This window comes from Chrysoperla carnea, chromosome 2 (genome assembly GCF_905475395.1).
Source record: "Chrysoperla carnea chromosome 2, inChrCarn1.1, whole genome shotgun sequence".
NCBI classification, from domain to species: domain Eukaryota; kingdom Metazoa; phylum Arthropoda; class Insecta; order Neuroptera; family Chrysopidae; genus Chrysoperla; species Chrysoperla carnea.
The window spans coordinates 20,259,821-20,285,986 of NC_058338.1; the positions used below are offsets into that span (position 1 = coordinate 20,259,821).

Genomic DNA, 26,166 nt, shown 5'->3' on the forward strand with positions numbered 1-26,166 from the left:
CTATATAATTTGTGCCTAATTTGTGGTCTCGCGGATTAACAGTGATGTTTACGAAAAAATGTTTCACGCAAAAGTTGTTTATTTTTTTCATGTAATCTTTTGTTCTTATGATTTACATGATGAGTCCTACGGACCCAAGACCTTGGCCTATGTTGTTATCTATTAGCTCTGTGGTTATATGAACTCTTACACGTAGGTCTTATTATGGTGATGAGTTTAAGCAAAAAACAGTTCGTAAATTTTACCTTTAATTATAAATTTGGTTTTTCTGAAGAAAAAATGTTTTAAAAAGTTTGATGTAATATTTTTTTAAAAACACACTATTTATATAAAGTAAAAACAAGCGGTTCCAACTAAAAATTACAATTAATAATTCTTATTTCTTAGAAGGAAGTACTACCCTAAGTCCATGAAACAAGACTGTCTCATAGACTAAGGCTTATTATTCATAGCTCAAATAAGATTTAATTACTTCCAGTCTTAAAATTTAAGCAATGTCATAGCTGTTTTGGGCGTAAAAAATCCCTGCATAATGGATAAAAAAGTAAATTTACACAACCAATTAAATTTTCAAAAAACGTCGTTACATTTCGATTAAATTAGGATTCAAATGCAACATTTAAAAAATCGTATTGAAATTAGTCAATTCGTTTAGGAGATACAGACTCACGGAGCTTTCAAACTTTTATACTTATTATTTAGGTAGTAAAAATGGAAGTGAAATAAAGTAGGAATTAGAGTACCTAATTACTTTCCAGGGCTGTTTTAAAAATGTTTTTTTAAAAACAAACAAGAGATGCTTGTTAAAAAGAAAATTTTTGGTCCTCTTAACTTTACTTTTGTCATTACGGTTTGAACGACTAATTTTTCCATATACTTTCAAAACTCAACTCTTCTGGAAACTCAAAATCACAAAGATTAAACATCAAAACAAATTCCTAAGTTGGAGACATTTTTATAAACACCATTGTACTTTAAATTTGTTAACTTTTGAATCATTATTTCTTTTAAATATATATTTTATATTTAATTTTATACATTTCCGTGAATTTTTTCCATACTAATTAGGTTATTATATTATTTTAATTAAGTTTTTACATAATTTTTTTTTATTTTTATTATTTTTTTATTCTCCTAGTCCTATTTCCTACGAATTAATTATTATTATTATTTACCATTCAACAAACACACAAAAAAAGGAATATTATGTCGTCCAATTATTTTCTTTTTATCGTATAGTCAATTAAATGTAAGCTTTTATTATCATAAATAATAATACTGGGTAACACATTTTCACTGATACGATAATTTTTCTGCTATTTCTTTCAACATTTTTCAACTTTCTGTTATTTCGTTCGTTAATAGAAGATTTAATAACAACCTTGATTCATCTTGTCTATTCAATTTTAAGAAAATTATTATTATTTTTAGTAAGATTGATCTTGGCGTTCAGATTTTCCAAAGTAAATAAATGTATCAATACTTTTTTTTCTGTTAATTAAACGAATTTAAACGATTTAAGTTTGTAATCACTTACTGTATTTAAATTGAGTCTATCTAGCTTATTGAATTTTCTTATTAATTAGTCATTATAGCATATTAACAAAATCTTAATTAAGTTTATGGTCTAAATGAGCATTTATTTTTAAAAAAAAGTGTAATGAATGATTAAAGGTAAAAAGATGGATAGATTGGACTTAAGTAAGAAACATCAAAGTCCAAGGAAATTTTAAAAGTAGGTAGATAATGCCTCCAGATCTCTTCACTCAAGTGTAGATAACCGCAGTCTCCGTGAATATTGATTTTACATGAAAATTAATATGACCAAAATTATTGAGACAACATTTCTAAAAATGCCAATGAATTTCTAAAAATGCCAATGAAAACCTTTCAATATTTATAAAACAACTAGAATTATTCCTAGAGCTTCTTATTAACCAGCTATAAATAATTTCGTTATAAAAGTGAAAAAAAACTGTTTTTAACTAACATATTTGAAACTTTAAAGCTTTTGAAAATAATATTCCAAATTTGGGCTTCCAACAAAAGTTTCAAACCAATTTTTGGGACAATAACGTAAATAATTTTTCTCGTAAAAGCAATATTCACAAAGATGATTTAACTTTAAAATTCAAAATAGTGGTAGCTGCGAAACTTCGAGGAAGTGTTCTGTTGTCACACTCAACCTACCTTTATAATTTCTTCGAATAAAAGAATTTCGATTTTTGTCTTTTTTTCAACGATATTACAATATTAATATTAATTTTTCACTTTTATTTCATGTATATCATTTCGCATTCCATTTTCACACGTACATTAAAGTCCTGAATATATTTATTTTTTAAATGAATAATGTTTTAAAAACAGAAAAAATATGGATTACTTTTTTTTTGAATAATTATTATCATAAACGATTTAATTTTTTGTTTTTTTTTTTAATAATAAGGTACTATTTTATGTTTAAAAAAAAATTATTTTATTTTTTTATTTTTTGTGATTGGTGTGAAACAGTGTAAAGTATATAATTATATATATTTATTTATATATATATATTTATTTTGTGTGTGCTGTGTTGAATGCGCATGTCTAAAAAAAAATTATTCATATATAAACAAAAATAAATAACGATTTCAATTCAACATGTTTTCATTATTCTCCATTTTGCAGACAAACACACAAGAAAAATTTAAACTAAATTTTTTTCGTAGAAAAATTTTAAACCAGGTGTACCATTTATGCCAAGAAGGAAGAAACATAAATAGTCTTAAGTCGATGCATTTTTTTTTAAAATAAAACAGTACTTGGTTTTCTGAATTCTTCCAAAATCACAAACATAATTTTTCTTAATAAATCGTTTAGTAAGTCAACGAAGTAAGCAAAATACTTTGCTTTCGATTCAAAATGTGATCAGTTTACTAATTCCAGTTTTTACAGGGAGCAATAGAAATTGTTCGTGTGATCGATCTAAAACATTATGTATCAGAATAATTTGTTGTTTACCGTTCTGAAGTTCTTTACTTTTAAAGCTCTTGGATACAATCTTAGCGCGGATAAGATGTTTTCTAACAATAGGATTGTAGGAAACTTTCCTTTTTCAATTTTTATTTCTGTAAAATGAATTTTAATTTATTTTAATACTTCTATGGACTACGCGAATATCTTGAATTAAAAAGCTCGTACGGGAACTTTTTAAGCTCATTTTCAAGAAGAATAAACTTTCGAGCGGTCTTAACAAATATTTTGAAAAATTTTGGTACGCTTCTAAGCTTTATATAAAATTTAGGGAAAACATTTCTCATCTTTTCAACCCAAAACTTAAAGTATAAGTTTTCAAATGAACTATTGAAGCTCCGAATATGATGATTTTTCGCGGAGCTGTTTGCAATTTAGGTGTAAAAATTTTGAAACTTTTGTGTAAAAATATTGCTGGGCGCAGTATATTATATTAAAAAATTTTAGGTGCTACCTACCAAACACCATGCAATTCCAAAATAATTTTGAACCACTCCACAAGGCAAACAAAAAATGTTTTTTAAAAGTTACGACTGTGTCAACAATTCCTTTGTGTAACTTTCCACTTTAGTACATAGATTACGTTTGATAAACTGATAATAGCTTTAGCCGATAATCAAGATATTTTTATACTTACTTCGATGACTATTCTTAATGACTGTTTGGAAAAAGTTCATTTTGCGATTTCTCCTATCACAATTACACTCAACAATTTAATTTAATTTTTTTCGAAATGTGTCTTCACTACATTGTAAATAAATTTTTCCACAATTTTTTTGCGAAATAAAATTTAGTTTAAATTTATCAAAATAATCAAAATCATATTTCACTATCAAAATTTAAAAAAAATAAACCCAAATACCTACATATATTTTCATCAAAATTTTAAAAAGATAATGTACTATAGTTAAATTTTTTGAAGGCTATACCCAATGAATTGGCGGTCAAATCATCTATCTCTCTCCTTCCTGTAGTAATTTTTTTTTTTCTAGGATTATTTAATTACTCTCTGTGTTTTTTATTGTGAATATATTTAGTTATTATTTTAGTTTTATAATATATATTTCTTCTATCAAATTCACCAATTTTCTTTTACATCTAATAAAATTTTAATATTTTGTCCATGTACTTGAAAACATTTATTTTATCATATTTTTAACATTAGTAACAATAAAACTTTCAATTGAGGTTATTAGGTCAATAAATAAAATTGATTTTTTTTAAAAAAAAAGATAAAAGTGAGACAAGATATTAATATTTAAACCATAAATTTTATTGAAAATGAAAATTGTATATAACTGACTAGATTTTGTCCTTGATTACCATTTTCAGTAATGCCCTTATAACAAGAGAAAAAGTAAAATTAAAAATGTATGCAAATTAAATTTAAGGCTTACTTTAGTATTTCAGTCCTTTGTAGCATTATTATGAAATAAGTTAAAGTTGAATTGAATTATCCAATAACAAAAATTTTTTTTCAAATAAAATACAATAACATTAGTGTAAAAATAATTTTCCGATAAAACCTTGAGTTATTTTTTTTAACCGATTGGATATTGAACTTGCCAACAAAACTGGTGTAAATTTTAAAAAGTTCTGCATAGTTTGAACTTAAGATATTCACTCATATAAATACGAGCTGACATTTCTGGTAGCTTTTTTACTCTTGTCTAAATCACTCAGATTTAGATTGTAATCCTTTTTTCCAACATTAAACTTTTCCAATAGATAGTTTTCCCGATAGTTAACTCAACAAGGGTTGCAAATATCTTATGGTTTGTATTTTGTTTGAGAAAAATCTGAAATTTATTGTATTAGTACAAGAGACTAATGAAGAATTGTAGGTATAAGGTCGATCTTCACCCATTTCATAACCAGTTGAGACATATTTTTTATGAAATTTTATTGACTTTTAAACATGCCATATCATATGCCACATCATATTTTTTCGATCGAAAGAAAGATCTAATGGAGAGAAAAAAACGTATAAATTGCTAGAAAAATAGTTCAAATAACCAATCACTTTTGACAGGACGAATCCTATCGGAGCAGCCAGTATTAAAAAAATATTAATGTTAAAAAATTATAATAATAATTACATTCAAAATTACATCCCTAGATATTTGTTGGAGCATAAATTTTCACTTATTCCGCATGGAATTAAGAGTATTGTCGTGAATATTGTATTCAATAATAAAGAATTATATACTACGAGTTGATACTACGCACCCATCTTTGATTGTATCTCTCTATCCCCCAAAGGTAGGGAGAACAAACTAACTTACTGCATACAAAATGAAAATAATGAAAATTGTCAAATAAATTTAATTTAAATGTTTTATTTCCTTTTCCTTTTAAAAGAAATATATACGTATTACTCATGAAAAATATATCATTAAAGATTCGAAAATAAGGCGATGGTGAAAATTGAAGGTCAAGTAATTAATTGGCGTATTAAATAATTGGCAATAGAGCAAATGGCAAATTATTTCAGTCCGATTCTTGGTTGTGAATTCAAATAGCCTAATTAATTCGTGGTTCGGATAAAAATTGGCAATATTGAATCATTTAGGTAATAAAATATTCCCAACTATTAAGTCAAGAGAGTTCGACAAAAAGTGTTTAAAGAATAAAAATATATGTTAAATCCGTGAACTGTGAGATTCCAAACTGTAAAAATAATTTTGTCATAGTAAATCTATCTTATCATATCATAGTTATCAACTGATACCCATCAGATATTCATAAAAAAAAGTCGTTACTATTTGCATACTAACCTGCAAATAATTTCACATATTAAGCACTTTTTTATCCGGAAATCTTCTTGCATTAGGTGTTAATTTTAAAATTTTCAATTTAGAATCTAAAAACTCTTTATTATCAGCCTCATCATGAAACGAGCTACATCTCCTAATGACTAATAATTATGTAAAAAACAACCCCAATAAATCAATTAAAAGCATCACTGAGGCATCCAGCTTCCATAATAATAAGCCCCCTCCTTTTAGGAATTTAACTGTGGATTGAAGACACAAGTTTCTGTTGATAACTTAACAATAGAGATCATTCAAGCAAGTAGAAATCACGTGAAAATTAAAATTGATGAAATATACTAGGTAATAAACTTTGTAGTTTTTCTTATTATCGTGCAAATACAATCTTTGGTCAAAAAGTATCGATGTGTGGTATAAATTAGTTACCATATGAATCTAATAATCTAAAAAGCAAAATTGATACTGGCATGTAAATTTTAAATACAATATAAAGTTTTATTTATTTATATAAAAATGAGGTCACATATAACAACCAGGCTGGCAGATAGGCAACTATAACACCTATAAAATATACATTTATGTCTATTATTTAACTTTTAAATAATATTCGAAATGGAAATTCAATACGAATTCGAGTAGTGAAATAACACCCGAAATAACATTAATTTTTATTTTCTGTAAATTCTAAAAGTTTATTTTTTGTTGATAAAAGATATTATTATTTTAATGATTTGTTTGTGCAACACACTTGCTAGAAATGGCACAATGCTGCCGGGGCACAAACATAAATAAATATCCGGAAGTTCCATTTACTACAAGTTTCTCCTCAAAGAAGATATCTTAAAAAAATCTTAGATGGGGGAAGGAACGTACTTGTGGTACTACAAAACAGCTATGGTCTGAGTACAATCGTAAGCGTTCCGGAAGATCTTACATCACTTCCAAGGGTCTCTGTTAGCAAAGTTACGGCTATTACAGGACATTGGTTGGGCGGCAGGCATGCTGAACGCCTGGGCCTGGCAGTGTATCACGACTACTGTAGGAGCTGTCACATTGGTGAGCTGGAGGAAACCATGTCTCATCTTCTCTGTCACTGCCCAGCTCTCGCCATGAAGAGATAGACTTACTTGAGCCAGCTTCTCTTTAACGACCTTTCCGTCCTAAATCCCGTCGACGTCAAAGCTCTTTTGCTGTTTTTAAACAGCTCAAAATGGTTCATGGAGTAGTGGCAGGAGATGTACCAACCCTTCTTCGGCATCTCAACGGACCCTATGGTCTAAGTGGGTCCCAACCCAGGACAGCCACTCTAACCTAACCTAACCTAACCTTGTGCAACACAACAATAATTTAGTATATTATTTAGTAACCGATGTCCGTAACTATGTCATTGTATAAGTTTTAATCTAATTTTGATACTCTAAACATGTTCATTGTGAAAATAAAAGTATAATTATCTTCAAAAAGTTGATGGAGAAAAGAATAGTTTCTGTAAAAATATTTGTCATAAAGCGAATATAGTAGCGTTTAAACTTATAGATCAGAATGACACTGTAATGTGTAATCTAACTAAATATTTTTTCATAGAAGTCAAAAATAAGGCTTTGAGTCTATGCTAGCCAAAATATTGCCGAAAAGTTTTAAATATTTCCTAAAATTTTATTCTTGCATTATCAAATTTTCCACTTTATCATTTTCATAACTATCAAGGATATATTAAAGTCAGTTATATACAAATTCAATTTCATAATGAAAATTTCAATTTTCATTATAACGATAAAATATTAAAATTTAGGAGTACGTCAATCGAATTTCATAATATCAATGTGACAAATACCAACTCCAAAAAAAAAAAAAAAAAACGAAAAATAAAACGAAAAAAAAAGTATATATTTTTGCTTGCTACTAAATGTAATTATTTCTATTTTTTACTAAATGTGTTTATTTGTAAATTTTCTTATATAAATATTTATTATTATTATTATTATTATTCCGCTTTGTGAATGTGTTAAAGTGTAAAAAACTTTCTTCCAGCCAAAATTTGGAGAAAGAAAAAAGAAAAAAGAAGTAAGACTTTCAAATATAAATCAAATACTTAACAATCAAGTTTATGTATTATGTTTTACTAATACACTAATATGTTATTTATTAAAAAGCTTTTTTAGCTCAAATTTTTTATCATAATTAACAAAAATGTAACTGATCATTTTTTTTTTACATTCAAACGCACAAATCTCTTAGGTGTAAAGCTTGCGTTCATTTTTTTGGAATTATTTACAACGAATCAAAAATTTGTGTCTATGTAATTGTTATATAGAAACCTACTTCAACGATACTAGCATAGAAAATTTAAATTGCACCGTCAGCCTTAAAATTGATGAATATCTTTTTTCTTATTCTAATAAGAAGATAATTCAAAAACAAAAGCAAAAATCTTTTTGCCCGATACCGATTATTGCTTTTGTTTTTGTCATATCAGATATGCATGTATGATTGACGGTATAGTTAAATATTTGGTGCACCCAGAGCTAAAAAACTACGGCTCTCTCAAACAATGTAAGAACTACCTGTACACAAATTCAAAATTTGTTTCAAATACTTCCAAAAACAAACAAAAAGAAAGCTAGTTTTATATCTATTTGAAAAGTATAATTTTCTTTCTAGATAAATAGTGTGAACTAAATGTACTATTGTGGATCTATGGTTATTTGTATATAAACTTATATAATGCGAATATATAATATAAAAAAATTCTTCTTGCTTTATTTTATATAAAACAAATATAAGATGCTGATTAATAATTTATTTTAATTTTTTTTTATTTTTTAATTAAGCTTGTGTTTTACTTTTTTTTATTTCATTTTATTTTTCAACAACTTCTCTACGGGGTGGTTAATAAAAGCGTTAATAATACGGTCTTTATGCATTTAATGCGGATGCAGAATAGAAATTTAATTGCATTTGTTACGGAAGTAAATGAAATTTAGATGAATATATACTAATGAATGGCCACAAGTTCTTAGCTAGATAGTTTTTATCGTTGTCATAAGTAAAATATATATAATGTTTTAATATAAAACTCTCTTCAGGGTATCAAAATAGTATCTTTCTCTGGTCCCCGGCTTAGAGGGTACTAGAGCCATAGACAATCATTATAATGAACGTATATCTGGAGGTAATATTTGCCTCAAAAAAAAAGTAGAGTAGAAGAACACAATCTTCCAGGGGCATCCCTCCTCTGTACTGTTATTGCCTATATTTGAAATTTAATCTCTCTGTACCTCGAACCATAAAGATCGAACTAAATCGTCTTTTCATTGAAATGCAAGGGCTATTACTTACTACAATTCCTGCTTAGGACATGTAGCTTTAATATCCTATATCCTGAACTGCTAGTTTATTCTAGTAAGTATCTCAAAAGCAGCTCCAGAGTTTTCTTTCGAAGCTTCCCGTGAACTTATCTTGTATACAAAATTTATAAGCAGAATTTATAAGCACTCACAAGAAATTTCCATACCTTCCACTGAAAATCTTTATATTCTCAGTCAACAACAAATAATTTTTTCTCCACTCCGGGTGAATAGTATCAACTTTCGTTCCCTTGTGCTAAACTAAGTTGCCACTTTCTGCCTCTATCGAGCGAAAAAATAGTATACACACCACGGGAGTTAAATAAAGAATGTCTCAGATATCATTTTTTCACCATCAGCTTTGCCTCGAGCGACAATGAACATGAGATCTGAGACATTCTTCACTTTTGCTCAATAAATTTATAATACCTACTATTTTTTATTTTTTTTTAAATTCTTTTTTCTTCTAAAAACGAATGTCACTTTTTTGCCTCAGTTAAAAAAATTAAAAACTACTTCCGCTAAAAATAACTTAACTTTCATTCTGAACTTTCATGTTGCTCTAGAATCTAAGCGCATTTATAAGAACCACCCCGTACATTACATTGGTTAAATTAAGGTTATGTGAGTATAGTGTTGATCTAGAAATATTTCAATGTTTTCATGTTCAATAAATAAGTAATTTTTACCCTTTGTGGTTATAAAAATCACATCGAATGGGATTATTTAGTACACCACCCATTGACTCCGATCTTGTTTTAAATAATATATTTAAACTACAATGTTTGAAAATTCTTAAATAAAGCTCGTTTTACTTGGAAATAGATCGTAAAATGTTTACATAAAACAAAAAATACCATGATCCTATATACCGTCCTCAAAGGCAATAACTAACTATAACTGTGAGACGTGTTTCATACAAAAAATAGGCCATGTATATAAATCAGAACACAAACTCTTCATCATAATCACTGAATTAAGCACAACTTATTTTTGCTATTAAATACTCCCATGAAAGAGTTCAAGGGATGCCAGTTAATATCTTCGAAATGAAATTTTTTGTTCTTGAACCCAACTACAATAGATAACCACCATTTAGAATTAATTATTCCATGCTTAACAAATTTCATATCATTTCTTACAATGTCATATTTAATGACTAACTACTAAAGCTGCTAAAGCTTCCACCCAACGGATTTTCCTTTTTCAGCTATTTCACTTGATTACGAATGTATATTTTTAAAAAAATTATGTATCCAAGTTTCAACCTAATTTCTGGTTTTTGCTTTCGATTCGTAAAATGAAAATCCATCCCAGACAGCTTCTGAAATATCTTAAACGTTGTTTAAAATATAGTAACCAATGGTATTTCTAAAATGCCATATTAAGCAAAGAGTAAGTGTTTACTGACTACTCGATTGGTAAATACTAATTCTAGAAGTTCAGAGTTCAGAAAAGGCAAAAATTTCTCTCGTTTCAATACAAAGGCGAGAAAAACAGAATTTATCTCAAACTTGCATTAGATATTTCAACTACAGAGCTCTATGAACAAATGTAAGTGTGCTTAATCCAACTAGTTTATTGTTAATTCAGTATTCTCTTCTTTCAGAGTCAGTTTTAAAAGAATATAACCGAGTAGAAATCCTTTTTTTGTAGTGGGGTTAATAAAGAAACCAACTGTTATTCAGAATATTACCATTAGAAATAAATGACTTGTCTGCAACCACTATGTTACGGTTTGCATATATGGGATCACAATATGAACAACATCTTGTATAGTAAGGATATATAGGAATCATGTCCCGTGTGAGATGAGAGCACTTGCTTAAGTGGGTCACGGTTAGGACAGCTTCCTAGGGTATTGATTCATCCAAGCAGTCACCTGCTTTTTTTCATAGTACTATATATACACACATAAACCATACGCCTTTATGTATATAACCTACTACTCATTTTATATTTTTGTTTCTTTATACAAACTTTTGACGAGCTGATATCAGTGTGTGTATAGGAAGGTTGTCAAGATCGGTTCGTCGCGGAAAATTCACGAAATATACGCTTAAGTTATTTGTACCGTAACTTTGATGATTTTGTTATAATTTCATTCAAAATTCGAAAGCTAAATAACTAACCAAAATTTTCTCTTTTTGATATTTTAAAAATTACTCCAGATAACGAAAAATTGTATTCTTACTTTTCGTCTTATATTGTCAAATTATAACCTCATTCGCCTTCAAAATTGAAAATATATATTTGTTTAATTTTGTGTCCCGACTACATTGCTCATACATACTTAATTAGTCGGACACATCGGGTTTTTTTTTTCAATAATTTATTAAGGTTTTAAAGTTTCCACCGACTAGTTTTGAAGAAATCTATGAAAACATATCATCCATCTACCGTTTTCCCAAAAAATACAAAAATTTCGATTTGTAGCTTTGAAAACAGCTAGGCCAACCTTGATTATAAAAATGGTGTACCCTTAGCGAGATTCGACAGTATCTCCTTATTCTTAACCGCAATCAAACTTAATTGGTTTTGAGTAATGTCTCATGTAGAACATTCACAATACTTACTATGACGATTCCAACCTTCTCGTATGTAAGTTTTGTTTATACACCAAAATTCAAAACAATTTTTACAAAAAATAAAACACATGTATTGCTGAACCTTTCCAAATTTTTCAATTACACAAAAAAAACCATTTTCGATAGACAAGCAAATAAACAAATTCCTCAATAGCCAATCGAAAAACTGAAATTTGTAGTGGAACGACCTCAAGAAAATGCTTCCTAGATTACTTTCCTCTTTATATTAGGTTCGGTTATATAAAGGCATCTTGTACATTACACATCAAGTTTTATTGCTCGGTAATTATTTACTTGTAAAAAACACACATAGAGATAGAACGTTATTTGTTACAAAATGTAATACTTTCTAAAATGAGTTTTATCTTTGAAAAATATCTTTCCGTTTTTCTTTTTATTAATTTTATTAGAAAAATATTTACAGTAAGTGACTTTTGAAAAATTCAATAATCTCTCATATAAATTGTGTTTTAAAAAAAATATAAACAAAGTTTTCCTGCAAGGTTGTCAAGTTTTTAAAGTATCCAATCATCGTCATAACGAATAAACGATAAAAGAAAACATTGAAACGATTTATTTCGGTTTTTGTCGATGAAAGTTAAATTAAAGTTCTTAAAAATCGAGTGGAATAACAAAAATAAATAGATCATTACATTCATTTTCTGCCGAAATTATTGCAAAAAATGTTTCCTGCAATGTTGTTTGTTATTTTATAAATAATAAGTTTTAAGAAAAACCGACCTTACATTAGTCAAATTTCGAAAAGTACCCTCCTCTCCGAAATCATCAAGATTTCCTTAAATTTTTTAAAATCTCCATAATTTTGAATCAAGCTATCCTATAAGGCGAAACTTTCCTTGCAATTATTTCATTGCCTGTTAGTGCAATGCCGTTAGAGTAGCGTATCCATCTTAGCAATTTCAGGATCTAAAATCTTGCTGTCGAAAAAACACTCACTTTATTCGCTGGAAATAAAAAAACACAAAATTGTTTTGAATAATCCTCATTTAACATTAAAGTTTAACATTTTGAATGGGACAAGAAAATTCAACAAAAAACTGACGTAGCCCTCATAGTGTTTAAACCTAACAAATATTTATAAAAGTTCGAAAAATCGAATTCGTTACAAAAGAAGAGAAAGTAATTTTAAGTAATGCTAGAACTTTTATTTATCTAGTAAAAAATATTTCTGAAATTTATATAACGTTCTTATTGGTATATAGGTATAGTGTATAGTCTCTCTCATGATAGTTGACCTTGTGAAATGATTGGGTCAAGTATCTTGACACATATATTTCGCATTATGTTACACAACATAATCCCATTTCGAAAATTCTAGGTAAACATTACTCACATTTATAATATAATATATATTTATGCAGATAAAATATCAAATATAAATATTTTCTTTAAAATACCTGGAAATATCATATCCATTACATTTTTCTCTCTTATATTACCGTTTTCAGTTTATAATAAACTGAAAATAAAAAAAAATTGTGTCATTATTTTTGAATTCTGCTGTAAAATATTTTTATGCTATTTTATATTTTATTTTCAGCTTCAGTTTTTCTTTTAAGTAGAAAAAAATTTTCTTAATACCAAAAAAAAATGATCAGTTTCATAAAGCACTTAAACCCAGAGCAATGCATTGCAAAGCTTTTGATTAGCTATTTAGTTTGCTAATTGCATTAAATAATTAAACAATATATTTATTATAGTGTTATTTTTAATCAATTCGAAAATAATTCGATAATATTAAATAATTGTACTTTTCATATTAAAAATAGTAGGTACAATTATTTTTAAAATAGCGGTCTTCTTAATTTTTGATTTAAATAAAAAAACAACGCTCCTTTTTTAAATAATTTTAAAAATGGTTGCATCACTTGCTATATGCATATTGTTTTGCCACATATATGTATTTTCTAAGAATGAGAGAATGAATTAGTGAAAATGTAGTGAAAAACTGTTTGATGGCTTTCAAGAATTAAAAAAGAATATCTTGAACACAATTTTATTCTATAATATTATTTTCTGTTTTTTTCTTTTTATATTTATTACGACTGCCACAAGGGTAGATAGCCAAACAAAATGTAATTAGTACAAATGTTTTTCTTTAGATGACTGAAAAGTTGTATTTCTTTTTCATAATTTTTTTATTTAGAAATATTTACCAAAATAAAAACAATAAACAGTAGTAACTTTTAACTTTTCTAACACTAAATAATGAACACAACAACTGGATGAATTCACACTCAAAATGAAAATATGTTGTGTAATTATAGAATACATAACACATTTTTCAAACTGATATACTTACCTGATGTTTAAATATTTGAGAATGAATGATCGTAGATATAAAGGATGGACCATTTTTCGCCTTCCTCATATAAATGTTGTAACAAACGCATCAATTTTCTATACAAAATTTTTGAACCGTAAGTTCACAATGAAATAAATTATTTTTACCTTCATTTTAGATGATTTATAAAAATTAACCTATTAGTAAAGAAAATTTCACGTTTTCATCTTGGCCCGAGTTAATGGAAATCGAATCAAAAATCAAATTAAAAAAGAAAAACGTTATTTATAAATTCGTTATTTATAAATTTCCTATCATTATTTAGCGTCCTATGCAAAAAATACTAAAAACTTGATTTTCCATAACGTGAGTCACGATTAAACCCCCAACTATTAAACTCGCCTTTCAAGCCCTCGAAAACTTTATTAAAAAAACGCTTGATTTATTTGCAATTAGAAAAAGAAAACAAAATACCCTAAAAAGGGAAACGCCATTGGAGACATGAAACGCAAAACACGTAAAATTAAATACAATTTTTTGCGTATTTAGACCGTGGGTTCGTATTGAAGTGGAAATGTGATCCTTTTTGTTAGCCTTTTGAAGGCATTTATAAAGTTTATAATAGAAGAAAATTAACTTTTTCACCTTCGCTCACGTGTTTTCTTTTTTTAGCTAACGTACCTCTTAAAAGACGTCATTGATACCCCAAAAAATTTAATAAACTTGTTAGAAAGTTTTCAAACGTTTCAATGTACAACCCATTTTTAACCTTATTAGCAGTTGTAACTTGCAAACTTCTTGCCAGTTTTAAGTATTGTGAAGTGTCGCGAGAAAGCCGATTTCTAATAACACGACACTCGATTCAGTCCTAAATTTTCAATTTTCTTACTTTTACCTCAAACCTACTTTGCCTCCTGCCAAAGGAGGGTAAAATAATTTTTACTTCATTCTAGATTCAGGATCTACTTTAAAAAAATCTGCAGATACTTTTAAAGCAACTTCATACCTCATATATCTTATTGAATCCAACTTAATTCATGTTTAGAAAATTACGCTTTTCCAAAATTTTACGGGGAAGGTAAAAATATGTCAGCCTTTATCAATAAAAATTGCATATTACAGGTGACATCAAAAAATATTCTATTCACAAATAATAATTTATTTTTTACAAAGTTTATATACATAAATTACATTCAACTCTCTGAATATTTCATTAATTTTCTATTTATAACCATAACTCTGTTGATTATCGATTTCAATTTCAGTATTGTATTCAATTTTACAGTGAATAATTCAAATATAAAACTTTACTAGAGAATCATTTATTATACAACTGTATAAACCTAAATACACTCTCAAGAACAAAGAAGTCGTTAGTATTTTGCATTATAGTTATGGTGGTCATAAAATTGAAAAAGATGGTATAGTATACAGTATGTGGAGTTTTTCACCGATTTTGGACAAAAACTCTTAATATTTGCTCCATCCAAAAATTTTTATCTGTAATCTCTATTATTGAAATTAAGATTTCGCCAAATTGTCTAAATTTAACCACGTCGAATATTATACCTAAAAGTTTCAAAACGAGTTTTAGTGATTTTAAGCAGTATCTACACAGTGCACCGTACCGAACTCTTGGAATAGGGTAAAATTACTCAGGTATTATGTAAATGACAAATTAAATCCGAGCTAAAAAGTATAAACCACCTACATGCAATACCGAAATCTACTGTCTGACAAGTCGAACCTTCTTTTCATGTAGATCTTCACTAAATGGTTATATCTCATCTCGAGATATTTTACTGAGATATTGGAACTGTTTAGAATTATAACAAAAAAATTTTGATATCAGAACAATTAAGGCAATAATTAAAAAAGGTCTTAAGAAAACCATCAAAAATATTTCTTTCGTTCTCAAATATTTTCTGATTTTCGTGTAATATGCAGCTCCAAAAATTTATAATTCAAAACAACAAAATTGACTTCTAAGGATAAGTATTTTTTTTAAATTATAACCGTTTCTTAATAAAAAACTAAAAATTTGGTAAAAATACCAAATCATTAGAAATACTTATTCTTAAATAAAAACAATACGCAATACACCTTACAGTCCAATCATCTTAGGGTTTCACCTCGGAATCTAACCGAAATAAGCCGAAATTTGAGAATACTTAAACCTTTATTTTGAGAATACTTAGATATTCAAGGTCAAAGGTAACAAAATCAGTTTTTTGAGAATATCTCGTTTCCTTTGTCTTCAAACGTATTTAAATTTATTAAAAAAGTTGTAGAAGATAAAATTTTCTACAAATTTTGCCTGAAACCCTTTTTTTAATCGTTGAACCGTTATTGAAATAGAGGGCGCCGAAGATTTATCTGTCAGCGACGATATAGCTTTGGGTACTTTCAGGACCCGTCTTGAAACACGGACCAAGGAGTCTAGCATGTACGCAAGTCATTGGGAATAAAATATTTTTTCATCGAAATATTTACAAAATTTTATGCAACCCAAAGGCACAATGAAAGTAAATATTATTTATATATTTTTTTTATAAATGATAAAAGGAGGATATATTTATATTATGTATTAAATATCGCACTCCTAGGGCATCTTATATTATTATAATTTAGTTTTCGGATTATATTATAATAGAGGTGCGCCTAGAGCGTACACGCTGGGACCCGAAAGATGGTGAACTATGCCTGGTCAGGATGAAGTCAGGGGAAACCCTGATGGAGGTCCGTAGCGATTCTGACGTGCAAATCGATCGTCGGAACTGGGTATAGGGGCGAAAGACTAATCGAACCATCTAGTAGCTGGTTCCCTCCTCAGCTATAGAGTCAATATTTATAAATTAAAAAAACCGTATAAAAGACTGAATCAATCGTGAATCCAAGTCTCTTATGCATTTTATTTTACTTAATTATTCATTAAATATTCCTTTAATAATTATTTAATACCTTATACTTATAAATATTGACCCTGGACTAAAGGGCGCTTCATCTTCTGGGCCCTCTATTTAAAAAAACGGTTATATACCAAAATTGTAGAAAATTGTACCCTTTACAACTTTTATATACTGTCAAAAAACTGATTTTTCTGACCTTTGACCTTGAATATCTGAGGCACGTGATCATATGTCTCTTTTGAGACGACATTTGTAATATAGAAATGAAGGTTTGTGCAAATGTTTAGCTTATTCCATTTGATTCCGAGGTTGATCCCTTTTCTTGACTAAGATGATCGGGTTTTTTCTTTCAGATTAAAATGAACATTATAAAGACAAAATTTTATTTTATATCTTATTATATCCTACCCTATCATTTGAAAAATTTCCAAACTAGAACAAAAACTCTTGATGGCAGGTAAGACTGTAATAAGATTACTATACTTTTCAGTTACAAACTCGGGACTAAACTTTTATACCTTGATATATTTCATAAAAATACACGGTATAAAAACATGAAAAATATCGTACAGTATTATGATTCAGAGATATAATTAGATTAACTTCACTCATTTCCGACTTCCTGGAACTTTCTGGTGGCAACCCTTATTATCATCTAGATAGAAATAAACTAATTCAAATATATCAAATCACAACGTCTTTTCCATGTCAAAAAGCATAACATCATTTCATTTTGCAATATATTACTTAGATAATTGTATAATCTTTATAAAACTTCTAAGAAATTGAAAGTATATTAAATTGAAAAATTCGTTTCTAATAAAACGACACCACAAATTTAAACCCAAATAAAAGTTCTATATACCTACCATGTTCATCTGAAAACACACAATACATGCAAAATAAAATAAAAAAGGTGTTTAAAATAATAAGAGAAAATCAAGTGAAAACATTACATAGAATAGATAGTGTCAGAACTCAGAATAATACTAAATACTAAGATGTCTGTCTGTGTATCACATGTATTGTTTTAGCTCTGTACACCTTCTGTAGGATTCACATAAAGAATTCCAACCAAACATTGTATGTTGTGTGTATATCAAAAGCTATATGTTGGAACTAGATATACTATAATAGTATTCTCTTTAAAGCTCATTTTATTATTCAAACAAAGATACATTACATTCACAGTTGTTAGTCAATGTTTGTTGTAGTTTGTATCTTTTATCATAACTTGCACATACCTCATGTATACAGTACGTTTACTTCTGAATGTTTTTTAATTTTGGTTTTAGAAAGGTCGAAGCTATGGGTGTAGTTGAAAAAGTATATCATACAACGATAAAAAGACCATGATGATCCTTGTATTATTTTTCTAACATGGTTTTAAGAGTGCTGAATTCGAATTTGGCATCACAATTTTTCTAGCACATAAGGATTTTGAAATATTTTTACCTAAACAAGGGAAAAGTTCCCTTTTCGGTTAGATTCAAAATTTTGCTATGTAATTTTTTTCTTATATGGAAATCGGAAGCCATACTTTTTCTTCTCTCTTCCTTTAAAATACTTTTTGAATCTTTCCGAAATGCATTTTGCTCTTCGAGAAATCATATGATATTGATTATAGTTGAAATACGAACTGTATTACTACTAATAAATATAAATAGGTATTAATTCCACTTAGATATTACCTATTTTATTCTATTTACTGGAAATTTTTTTTGGAAAATTTCGAAATGACCTTTTAAGGGAAATGAATGGTATTTTCTGAAGGCGTTAATTTTTTTGTGACATAAAATTTTTCACCAGTTAAGGAACAATAACAAGTTTTTTCCATTAAGGGTTAATTTCTTGAAAACGTAACATGCTGAAGCTATTTTGCTCTCAGATTCGTATTCAGTACGTCAAAAAGCTTTCTAAAACATACTCTTGTTTTGGGTATGAAATATCTATAACGCAGTGTTATTATTCATAATTATCCCATGCCATTACTCATTCAAGACCAAAAGTTATTTTCATTAAAATCATTCAGGAACCTTTGACCCCTGTCACCAGGAACTTATTTTGATTCGTTTCGAAATATTTTTAAGTATGAGATTCTAAACACCTTTTGAACACCCTGTATATATTAGTGTGGCAATTGTTTTCCATATGTTCTTTATTCATATATGTTAAAATGTATTGAAAACAATCTAAACATCATTTTTCTTTCATTCTTATTCTCTGAGTGACATAAATATTTTTATCCTTGAAATGTCTTTATGTATCTAATTTTAATGGTAGACTTTTAACAGACTTATTTGATTTTAATCAGGTCTATATGTTTATATTCAGTTCAGTTTTTACACGGTTTCCTTATTTTAAGTAGTGTAATATTTTTCGAATGGATGATATCTTTTTCTTTACAACACTCTGTAGTCTAAACTACTGGATAGGTGTTAACACAGGCATGGGCGAGTTATTTTAAGTCGAAGTCATCATTGTTATAACTTTATTGTGTACCATAAGCTTTATTGTGTGTCTCTTTATCCAAGCCCGCAGCGAGACGGGTATACGACTCTTATACCTCTCTCAGTTTCTCTTATATTAATGAGATAGGTAGAAAAAAACTGATGGGTCTCTGTCTTACTCGTATTTTTGGTTGTCACTGATTAAGTTGCCACTGTCTTACTCGTATTTTAAGTGAGGAGTCCGGGGGATTTCTCTCTTATAGTAATGAAACAGGTAGAAAAACACTGATGGGTCTCTGTCTTACTCGTATTTTTGATTGTCACTGATTAAGTTGCCACTGTCTTACTCGTATTTTAAGTGAGGAGTCCGCGGGATTTCTCTGAGTCACATTTGCCCATGAATGTCTCTATTCCTCAAACGAATATTTTACCTGATGAACATACCCATAGGTCACTATTATTGCCTACGTTTGAACTAACCTGTTATTTTAGGCCATTTAAGCCCAATGAATACATTTAAAATATAAACAGAAGAAGTAATTCAATTTTTACGCATTATGCCTTCAAAATTTTGTCTTTATAATGTTTAAAACACATAAACATAAAAAAAAACATTCTCGCACAAATAAACAAAAAACCATAGAATATATTTATTATTCCATAAAGAATTGTTCGTACGTATATTTTTAAAAAATTTATGCACGTATTAGAAACCAAATATTTTCGTAGACATTATTAAGTATTGCATAGATTTTTTTATTTATTTATTATTTTTGTTCTTGAAATATACTATTTGAAATTAGATTTTTCATTAATTATATTTATTACTTTCTATACAAATAAAAAAAACCATTTATTATTTTTTTTACAAGTTATTTATTTATTTTATCAATTAATTAATTAATACATGTGTAAACAAGACATAATTACACTTTGATAGGGTGTTTTCTTTTTTGATAATATAATTCGTTATTTTGTTTTATCATTAAATTACTTTATATAACTAGTATTATAAGTAATTTAAAATAAAATTCTGTGAGTATCATTAAAAAAAACCGATATTGAATAGGTGAGTGATGGTTTTAAAGTATATTCGACAAAGTTAAGAATTTACTAATCATATAATTAATTTGCTTTTGATAAAATTAACACAAAATATAATATAAGTTAAACAGTGACGTACTTAGTTTTTTATTTCATCGTTCTAACAGTGACTACTTATGTGCAGGTTTAAATAACCAATTTAAATATATATTAAAAGGCGCAAAATAAGCCACAATTTCCGCTGGAACTTTACTCGGAATCGCTTTGTACAAGTGATATCGAATTGTTAAATTATCAATTATCCAATGTGATGTCAGAACATGATGTCCTCCTCTGATCAATCTCTGCAACTTTTGTAAAAGTTGTTTTTGATTTGTTAACTACAAAACGAAATATTCAGGTGTATACATTAAAATGGCCCACTCTATATATACGATTGTTTTTTTCATTTTGGCTACTAGATAAGAAAAGGAACAACTTTATACAGCTAATAATTCAAATTTATGACTTTGGAGAGTTTATTCATTTATGAATTTAATGACATTATTGGTTTTCTGAAATCAAGAATTTTGAACAAATTATATGAAAAGTCTTACATTCAAATTATTAATTACTACGTAACTCTTGATATCTAGTATTAAAATAAAAATTAAAAATATATTTATGTTTCCAAAAACTATTTCAAAAGTATAAAAGTATAACATAAGTACGTCACTGATAAAATAAATTAAAAAAAGCTTACAAATTTAAATGCTTGAACACAAAATATAAAAGGCTTTTAATAATATAAATATCATCGTATATAATCACACAGTATTAATGCTTTATAATGCTTTATAACAACTTAAAACCTAATGTTAAATAACCTAATATAAATAAAATTGCACTAATTATTAAATATTAATCCAATATAATCTAATAAATAATTAAAATTCATATTTTTATTCTTAGCTTCGTCTTTTAATATACTAATACTTACTAATATAATGTTTACACACGAATACATACATACACCAAAGAATTAAAAAAAAAATTATTTTAGTTCGTCCATGTGGCCCAGTCATTAAAAATTGTTTTTTACGGTGAAATTATTTTGATCAAATTTATAGAACGTGAGCACATAATGTAGCGAAAATTCAATGAATATTTTTGTCTGTTTTTTAGAGAATTTAATAAAATGGTAATTTTGTATTTATGGAAATTCAGTTTTTCAGAAATTTTGTTTGTCTAAAACAGTCTACAACACAGAAAATGCAACCAAAAAGTATACAACAGTTGAAAAAATTAAAAGATGGCTTTATTTTTTACAATTGCTTTTCATTTTTTCAAACTTTTTGACAGTTGCAAGCCCCTTGCAATTTTTTTCATATATTTTTTTTTATTAATAACGTTCTCTGAAGTTAGAAGTCAAATAAAATTCAGCGAGTTTTACCTGTATAGATTCTCAAAAGTGCAGGCAATAAGATTCATAAAAATTGCACTTCTATTTGTGCTCACGACATATTAAACTCTAAGAATAAAAGAATAATTCTATACCATAATGGAATACTCATATCACCTTGGTGTAATGGTGTACTTTAATGTAAATTTGGGAGCCATCTAATAGCAGAAAAAAATGCAGGCAAAAAGGTTTCGCAAAATGTTTAATCGTGTATAGAGTATTTATTTATAATAGGGAAGCCCAAGTGGGGATTTGTGTAGTAACTCGAGCGCGTCAGATTATGACATGGTGGGTTCCTTGGGCTTTCCTTAGCATCTCAACCATATATTAGCTACAAATAAAGGGGGACGCACGTAGAATAGACGATCAGGTTAGTAAAAACGAAATTGAGATAGATGAATTAACTCGAGCGCGTCAGATTAAGATATGGTGAGTTAATTACATGCTAAAAAATGTTGATTTCAATAGTCTGAAAAATTTTTGACCGTGCTCGAGTTACTACGAGTAACGCAACTTTGCAAACCTCCCATTTCTTTGCGTCTCGCTTAAATCATCAGATTATTGAAATGTACACTTTTAACATGTAAGTAACCCACCATATTTTAACCTGACACGCTCGAGTTAATTCACCTATCTCAATTTCGTTTTTACTAATCTGATAGTCTGCACTACGCGCGTCCCTCCATATTTAGAGTTAATATTTGGTGGAGGTACTGCAGAAGGTCCAAGAAACCCCCCATATCTTAATCTGACGCGCTCGAGTTACTACACAAATTTTCTCTTGGGGTCCCTTAGTAAATTTATTTAATCGTTTTAGGTCTATTCAAGTAAAAACAGGTGAAAAATCGAGATGTAATATTTTTAATATTTTTAATATTATATTTAATTTTTTAAATTTTACTTTTAACCAATGTCTGTTAAAGTTATTAATTATAATTTAAGGGAAGAAAAAAATTTTTAATTTACTCAAAAATGTCCTACATATGTTAGGTACTGTTAAATTAACCATTTCTGCTGCTTTAGAACACTTGATTTTACATTTTTTACACAATTTACCACAAGATGAGTATTGCAATATTCAATAGTGTCGCATAAAAACTTTCCAAGTATCAATATTAGTTTTTTCAATTAAAAAATATAAATGACTGGATTACTGGAAAATATTTAGTTCAGCATAGGTTTATTTTGTTTGTTTTAGATTTAACAATTGTTACTAACACAAAATTTCATCAATTTAAACAAATTTTTACAAAATAATCTTGCACATTTGTTAATGCAAAATAGTGATTAAAGTTTTCTTTTAGAAAATTTTTTTTTTACATAGATAATTATAAATGATAATTAAATTATTAAATTTATATTAGGTTCGGTATGAGGACGAGGACGAAGATGAAGGTCCACAGCCGGATGCGACCTTGGAGCAGGGAGTACCACTCCCTGTTCGGCTCCAAGGCGGCTTCCCCCCAGAACTTGCTAGTACACCTTTGGAAGATATCGATCCATACTATAGTAATCAAAGAGTAAGTGTTAATGTGTATATGCAATAAATTTTCTTTTATCTAACATATTTTTAATTTTCGAAACATTCGGTTTACGTTTTTCAAAGGTTTGAAATACCTTTCATAAATAAAACGTGTATAAAACAATGACTACTTAACAACTTCACCAACTTTCAAATTAAAACTGTCATGCCTTTTGAAAATAGTGCCCTTTTTTATCCTTTATATTGTTTATGCTTATTAATTTTGTATTTTAAATTTTCACAGACATTCGTGGTAGTTAGTAAGGGAAAAGACATATTTAGATTTAGTGCAACAGATGCAATGTGGGTATTAGATCCATTCAATCCGATCCGGAGAGTAGCGATCTACATCCTTGTGCATCCTTTGTTTTCGCTGTTCATCATCACAACTATTCTCGTCAATTGCATACTCATGATCATGCCCACAACACCAGCAGTTGAATCAACCGAGTGAGTAAAAATTAAAAAACAGAAAAATTTTTAACACAAACTATAAAATTATTTTTTTTATTTTTGAATTTTAATATTCTTCAATTTCTATGATGATTGAATTCTGAATCAATATTTTTTTTTTTAATTTTTATATATTACAAGGATAACTGACAACAGTGAAAACAGTCTAAGTAAAATTCATTTTCCATAAGAATAGCGTATGTTCTCTACTATGCAATAAAAATGATAATTTATCAATTTCCAACATAGTGGTACATATCTAATTCGAAAACGTTACACCCCGGAAACTCAGAAGAAATATATGACTTTTGGGTTATAATTATTAAATATTAATATTTTATAATTATTTTTCAATTCTTCTATGTTTTAAATTTAAGCAATTTACTACTTAATCGTTAAAAATAATTATCCGCTCTTAATTGTTTATTGGAAATTATTTACTATACAAATTATTTTTTTCTCTTAATTATAATTTTGATTTCTTTATAAAAACCACATCCTCATTTGTTAAGGTCAACGAAAAATATAGTCTCTAAATTTGTGTATTAAATTAAAAAGCAGTGTAGATGAAAAATACAGATGTTTCCTAAGCAATCTCAAAAAGTTTCAGAGCTAATAAAATCCTACAAAAAGAGTACTAAAATCGTAAAGCGCGTATGTTATTTGGATTTGGGGAGTGTAAAACTACGTTTTGCAAGCAAAAAAAAAGTTGAGCTACCTGCGTAATACGTGTTAAATTGCAAATTGCAAAATGAAACTTGCCTTCATTGCCAATTTTCTCCAAAAATATAAAAGATACAGAGATGAAAATTTTTAGATAGCTTCAACTAGTGAGTCTAATGCGAACAAACAAAAATTCTGCTAGAAAATAATTCAATATTTTCGAAAACTGATAAGGCGGTTGGAAGGCGATAAGAAGTTACTTTTTTGGTGTGTCATTTGGACCCCTTAGGGGAGTGTGAATTTACGTTTTCCAAGCAAACTTGCGTTATTTATAGGTGAAAAAAAAAAAGATTGCACAACTTTTTTTTGCTTGCAAAACGTGGTTTTACACTCCCTTAAGGGGTTCAAATAACATACCCAAAAAAGCAGTTATACTATTTTACTGGGATATATTATGTCGATCACAATTTCTTTTATTTTTACCAGTTATCGAAGAACACAGTCATTATTTAAAAAGTTGCGGAGAGCGGAGAGTAAAAGAATAGTTCGGATGCTGATTTGATTAGCAATTTCCAAGAAAGACCAGAAATTTAATAAACATACATTTAGAGATTCCGTTACTCGAAACTGTTTTCACTAAATTTTCAATTAAATTAAAGTCCTATAACCTAATATAATAATCGAGATTCAGAATCCAATTTGAGATACTTCCAAAATAATAAAATAAATTGTGGAGTTTTTTTTAGCAACCATGATATTTTTTACATACAGCATACAAAACACGCTTACACAAAATTTTCTTTTTTACAAAACAACACAACATTGTTATATTCAAAATAAAAATTTATAGAAAAACAAAAAAAAATTGTTTGGCATTCATAAAACAAAAAAAAAAACATTCTTTGAAACAAAACGTTCAACCACGATAAAAATAATAAACATGTAAATAAATCATTTTCCCAAATTAGACTTAGTATTGTTTCTAAGAGCATAATTTCAAGTTAAAAGATAATTTAATTTCAATTTTCAACTATTAATTCTTTAGCTCAACCTTTATAGTATTAGATCAAACCTTTAAACACCAATTTCGTATATGGGAAAGAAAATCCAACACTCTAGGTACGACCATAGTCAAAAGTTGTGCAGATGTAGTCACCAGTCGATAAAAATTGCTTAAATTTTTTGTTCGACATTCGGCAAAAAGGCGTGTTTATTGTGACACACACACACACACAAATTTTTGTTTCGGAATTTGATAAAACTCAGTTTATAAGGTAATTTTAACCCAAAAATTACAAAAATCGGGTTCATTTAACGTTCGAACGAATAGTTTCTGCGATATCGTAATGTCTGGATCGATTTTGCTTGATATCTCAAAAACTATTCGCCTAATCGTTAAATAAACTCAATTTTTGGATTTTATGGATCAAAATTACCTTATGTTCAGAGTTTTATCGAAATCGGAGACTCAAAATTTTTTTCGATTTTTTGTAAATTTCTTAAGGGGTACCCCTTCAAAAAAACCGTAAATTTTGCAAAAAAATTTTTGTTTCGGAATTTGATAAAACTCAGTTTATAAGGTAATTTTAACCCAAAAATTACAAAAATCGGGTTCATTTAACGTTCGGACGAATAGTTTCTGAGATATCGTAATATCT

At 28.0% G+C, this 26,166-nt stretch overlaps 1 protein-coding gene across 1 annotated transcript in view; it reads left to right on the forward strand.

The window, feature by feature from the left end:
* LOC123291710 (sodium channel protein para) overlaps positions 1-26,166 on the forward strand; it is a 112,968-nt gene that overhangs the window by 54,183 nt on the left and 32,619 nt on the right. Inside the window, exons 3-5 of the mRNA XM_044872102.1 lie at positions 7,818-7,850; positions 23,235-23,390; positions 23,637-23,842. Coding sequence (XP_044728037.1) covers positions 7,818-7,850; positions 23,235-23,390; positions 23,637-23,842 — 395 coding nt within the window. The remainder of the gene's footprint in view (positions 1-7,817; positions 7,851-23,234; positions 23,391-23,636; positions 23,843-26,166) is intronic.